The sequence below is a fragment of the Coturnix japonica genome, chromosome W (genome assembly GCF_054131305.1).
Source record: "Coturnix japonica strain WE chromosome W, WE-NBRP24, whole genome shotgun sequence".
In the NCBI taxonomy this organism is placed as follows: Eukaryota; Metazoa; Chordata; class Aves; order Galliformes; family Phasianidae; genus Coturnix; species Coturnix japonica.
In genome coordinates, this window is record NC_140701.1 from 20,870,562 (window position 1) to 20,876,060 (window position 5,499).

Consider the following 5,499-nt stretch of genomic DNA (forward strand, 5'->3'; position numbering starts at 1 on the left):
GCAGCATGACTTTTAAAAAGTTATTTTTGTTTTAATTTGAAACAAAGATTATATGTAATTGGTGTGAGATATTTTTGTCATGTTTCTTTGTCCTGAGATCTCCAAGCAACTTCGGAGTGCTTTTGTCTTGCATGCTTTGTTCTGTTCTCCTCATGCTGCCCACCTGACTCATCCACCAACAGCAAGGGAGATAAGCAAACGCGGTCCTTCTCACACTGATGGTTCCAGCAAATGTGCTGTTAGGCTTCTGGTAGAGAACAGACACAGCACAGCACTGCTGCCGGACCTGGGCTCACAATGCATTTGTCAATTGAGGATGTCAGTCTGTGTATGCAAAAGGATGGCAGACTTGCAGCCCCACCACAGAACCCTTTTCTTCAAAGCCACTGTAAGCCCTGTGGCACCTAACACAGCAGGTTTTCCTCCCGTTGACTCATTCATGATCAAACAAACCAAGCAGTGAGCTGGCATCTGGAAGCTCCAGATGCCTTACAGAGACTCTGTGGCTATGACACCACCTCTCTTCAGTCCCATCTAGCCATATTTCAGGCTAACACTGGACCGTCCCTGGCCCTGAAGAGACAGACCCTGAAGGAATGCAGTGTCTCCAGCTCTTACCATATATCAAGTCCCAAATAGGTGAAGTCCTCTTTGCTGCTAATGCATTGGAAGCCCTTCCCTTCCAACTTCCTTAGTTCCTCTCCGCAGTTCATGAAAGGGAAAGCACAGCCATGCCTGAAAAACAGACCACGCAGTCCGTTGCCATTGGTGCACCTCTGAGGAAGCATTCCAGGCGATTCTGCTGTCCTTTGTGCCTTCCTGCTCAAGCCCTTATCATTTCTTTTTGCTTTCCTTCTTGGATTTCTTGCTCAGCTGAGCAGCACTTGCCTTGGGTTTCTTCACCGTCTCCCAAGTCTTAGACTCAAAGCTCTCTGAGTCCTGCAAGAAGCAATTTGGAAACAGTCAGGGAGCTTTCTAACAACTGGCTGATGCCCAGCTCATTTCAGGCATTTATGTGAAAGCAAAAATACGTAAGTGCTGGGTATTTCCGCTGGAATGCATCTATATCAGGCTGAGCCTACATTTAGTAAGACTTGAACAGCACCATCCCTGCTTCCTCTGCATGTGTTTCTGGATGAGTGTGAATCCTCACACAGCCTGTTACCACAGAGGTTGTTATAAGCTTAAGTGCCTAAATCATAGTATCATCATAGTATCATAGTCTCGTGCGGGTTGGAAGGGACCTTAGAGATCATTGAGTCCAACCCCCCGGAATTCGAACCTCCTGTGTAGCAGAGAGGCACTTCTACCACTTGCGCCACCGGGGCACACAAATCAGGCTTTGTAGAAAAAAAACACCCTCATTTTAACAGCAGGACAAAAACCAACACTAAACAACAATTATTCACACCAGAAAAAGGAGAAGATATCACAGAATCACCAGCATGTATTAAACCATTGAAAAAGTATTTCTGCCAAATTTTCTTCCTTATCATGTGTGAGACAAAAGGTAAGCCTCAAAACAGCAGTCAGAATGTTACGTTCAGAGCCTTTACACCAAGACCAAAATCCAGGCAGGGCACCGAAGGCAAAGCTCTTTTCACCTGGACTAACAAGGAATCCTAAGCTATAAAGTTTGTTTCCTTCAGGCAGATGACAGATCATATTTCAGCCATGGGAAATAAAGTCTAGTTATCTGGTAAAGACACGAGGGAACAGCACCAGTCTCATTGGAGAAAGCGCACACACACAGATTGCCTATTTTCATTAAATGCATTTGAGTCTAAATATTGCTTTAGCATCTTGGGTTCTAGCAGTCAGAGCTTGTCAACTGGAAAAGGACACACAGAAAATGCCAGAGCAAGATCTGCTAGCTTCAAGCTCCCAACACAGAGCACCAGATAATAGAGGGGCAGACATGCATCTGACAGTATCCTTTAATCAAAGAGTCCTGTTCAATCATCTCTAAAGTCACTGGGCTATTATAGTTCACATCTGTGTGGTTTCCCAAGGAAAGTGAGTTGGCTGCCTTTCCAAAGGCTGTAATCAGTGCACGGGGAGCAGCGAGGCTCTGCAGAAACAGAGCAACAAGCAGCTATTACTCAGGTTTGTAGATTGGTGCTGCTGAGAAGTGAACACTGATGCCTTCTGCTGTTCGAACCAAGGTAGTCTCCAAAGCCTGAAGCCTCTAAAACAAAGAAGCTCATCTGTACCTGAACCTAAGCATCATTCCTAAGAAATGGAGAGTGTCTCTTTTATTTATTGTCATGTGAATTCATCACATGCACAGGAAATCATGGGGACAGTGCATATACGGAGAAAATAAGAAACAGAGCATACAAACAACCTGAACACAAACAAGCTTGTCAGTTCTATCGCATTAATTGGAGGAATGAGGGCCAGAAACCCCACACCTAACAAAGAGGTCATCATTCTCAAAGAACAAGCACTAGATATACAGTATCTACAGAAGTACAGAAGAGAGACAAGCTCAAGGCGCAGGAACACCTTTCTTCCTCCCATGCCACTTTTGTTTCTCTCGGCCCTTGGAGAACAGGGGATGCTCACAGTCCATCGCCAGCAGTTCCAGATGGGCTGAAAGGCCACCAGTTGGGAACACCAACACGGAAACGTGGGACAAGCAGCTCCATTTCCAGGGAGGGACGTGAAGCCGACCACTTCATGGCTCTGTGATTGCCAGCCCTAGCCAGGCGCGTTTTGAGCTGCTAATGAAAGAGGCAGCACCACTATTCATATGTTTGTTTTGCTTTAATTTGCAACAAAGAGATGCTAAATGCATCCAAATACATTTCAATATGAAATCAAATAATTGGGATACTGGTAATGACTAAAGTTTCCTTAGTTCCTCTTCGCAGTCCACAAAAGGGAAAGCACGGCCATGCCTGAAAACAAGACCACGCAGTGTGTGTCCTTTGGTGCACCTCAGAGGAAGCATTCCAGGCAATTCTGCTGTCCTTTGTGCCTTCCTGCTCAAGCCCTTATCGCTTCTTTTTGCTTTCTTTCTTGGCTTTCTTGCTCAGCTGAGCAGCACTTGCCTTGGGTTTCTTCACCGTCTCTCAAGTCTGAGACTCAAAACCCCCCAAGTCCTACAAGAAGCAATTGGGAAACAGTTAGGGAGCTTTCTAACAACTGGCTGACAGCTGCTTTGAGAGCTCAAGTCACCTGACCGAGCAGCTTTGGGGGCCAGCAGTGGAAATTGCCTTCCTGACCTCAGGGCACATTAGAAACTCCACCTTTGTCTAGTTCCCAAAAAACCCATGCAAACCAGAGCCTAAAGTCCTCTCTTGCAAGGCGGTCCGTGCTGGGAGGGTGGACCCTCTGCCTGGCAGCTCACAGGGCTCAGCAGCAGCTGCAGGATAGGATGAGCTGGCACCTCAAGGCTGCTGGCGTGCAGAAGGAAGGACAGAACCAAGTGCGGCACTCTCAGCAGTGCCGGGGCACACTGCCATAGGCAACAGCTACAGACGGTTCCCTCCCAGCTGACTGCCTGAGCATTCCTATTAATCTCACACAGCGCTACTTACTGCCTTTGGGGACTTGGAAACTGGCAGGATGATGGCCAGCACACACAGGAGCAGGAAAAGGGCTCCAAACAAGAGTCCATAGCGCAGCACGTTCTCCATTAGGGTGGGCTCAGGGATCTCAGGTGATGAGAAATGCAGTTCAGCAGCCATAGAGCAGACAGCTGCTGCTCCACTGCTCTCACAGAGGCTGCCTGCTGTGAGGGGGGGAAAAATGGCATCGTTAGTGTCAGGCACTGAAATGGGGTTACTTCCTGCTAGCAAACATTTCCAGGCTGACTTAGAGAGTTGCTGGGATGATATCCAGGGCCTACTGACTCGCGAACAAAGAGGGACATCAAAGTTGCATTTCAGTTGCCTTTGTCCGCCTGCCTAGGAAAAGACCCCTCAGCCTTCAGTACTGCTGCACTTGCAGGTGGGGGGAAGATAAGCAAGAGAGGACGGGTGGATGTCAAATAAGGGAAGAGCTTAACAGACAAGAATAAACCTATCCCTGAGCTCCATTACACATGCGTGACCACTGCCTTATTAATATTAATACCAGTATTATTCACAGAATTAAAGTTTCCCATGTTCACGTACCTGGTTGTGGACGTGTTTGCTGTCTTGCTGCTGCTGTGCTCTACAACGCCAGCCACAGAAATAAAGCATGAAGAAAGCTGATCTGTTGAAGACAGAGGAGTGAGCTGTGCTTAACCAACACTGCTTCAGAGCACGCTTACAGTAAGGCACACCTACCTTACAATGGCCACGCAGGAAGCTCCAGACACAGCTCCGGACTGTTTCCATGAAGCCCAATTGCATTTCACAGCCACTCACGCTCTGTAGCTCGACAATCTGCAACAGAAAAGTCACAAGATGCAAATCCCATCCCTCAGAGATGTCACAGACCTCCCCACTCATGGAGCAGTACTCATGTCATTGGGTGAGAAAGCAGACGTGTGCTTACCGAGTGAGCACTGTTTGCTGCCAGTTGCTGGTAGGACCCCACCTAACTCTAAGTAGGAACAGTAACCTACGCCTAACTCTAAAGCAGGAACAGAAACCTAGACCTAACAATAAAACATGAACAATAACCTATACCTAACTCTAAAACAGGAACAATCATCTGCTAACACTAAAACATGAACAATAACCTACTCCTAATTAAAAAACACTAACAATAACCTACTCCTAACAGTGCAACTAAACTTAACACTAAAATTGTAGTACAATGTGTAGAACAATAGAAATAGGGTTAAGATGGATCCAGGGGCCCTCAGAGGTCACAGAGGAGGAGATGATGTTAAATGAAGCCACATGGCTAATGCTGGGGGCGAGGGCCACGCAGACGGTACGGAGCCCAGCGCCTGGACCAGCAATGGCGGAGCTGAGATGGTAAGGATGTGGGGCCTGGCACGGTGGTGTGGTGCCAGGCCAGCTGTGTCGTGGGCGGATCCACCTCTATGGGCTCATCAGGAGGTGGATCCACCTCCATGGGTTCATCAGGAGGTGGATCCACCTCCATGGGCTCCACGGAGGGGGTCACACGGCTGGTCCAGGCGTGATGGGAACGGGCTCTCTTGCCTGTCTGCTGCCTGATGGTCATGGCGGGCCCCCTCCTCCTCCTCTTCGACCCTGCGGTCCCCGGCTCCATCTTCCCACCTAAATCCTGGGAATCCTCCAGCCTCGCTCTCTTGGTTCCCAACATGGCTGTCAACGGCCGGAGCTCTAAGAGGCGAGTGCGTTGCGTGGGGCAGCGGTGACCAAGGTGACCAAGGTGACATGGCCAGGGTTCTAACATGGCAGCCGCACTGCTGGCACTGCTGGCACTGGCATTCCACAGGGCATGAGGAGAAGGCTGGAGGACAGGGCACGGCACGGGAGCCAGAAGGAACTGCCTGTGCCCAGCGAGCAGCCCTTCTCTCCGGCCAGCAAGAGGGCACAGAGGAGCCGGCCCTGAGCAAAGGGCCCTCGG

At 49.0% G+C, this 5,499-nt stretch overlaps 1 protein-coding gene across 1 annotated transcript; it reads right to left on the minus strand.

Annotated features, from left to right (window-relative positions):
- Window positions 1-805: 805 nt before the first annotated feature.
- Window positions 806-3,695, minus strand: LOC146754589 (protein MANBAL-like). Its single transcript, XM_085527847.1, has 2 exons — window positions 3,546-3,695; window positions 806-939 (listed from the first exon to the last, which is right to left on the minus strand). Exons 1-2 carry the CDS (start codon window positions 3,693-3,695, stop codon window positions 835-837), a joined length of 255 nt encoding a protein of 84 aa, XP_085383973.1. The 3' UTR covers window positions 806-834.
- Between the last annotated feature and the right edge of the window lie 1,804 nt (window positions 3,696-5,499).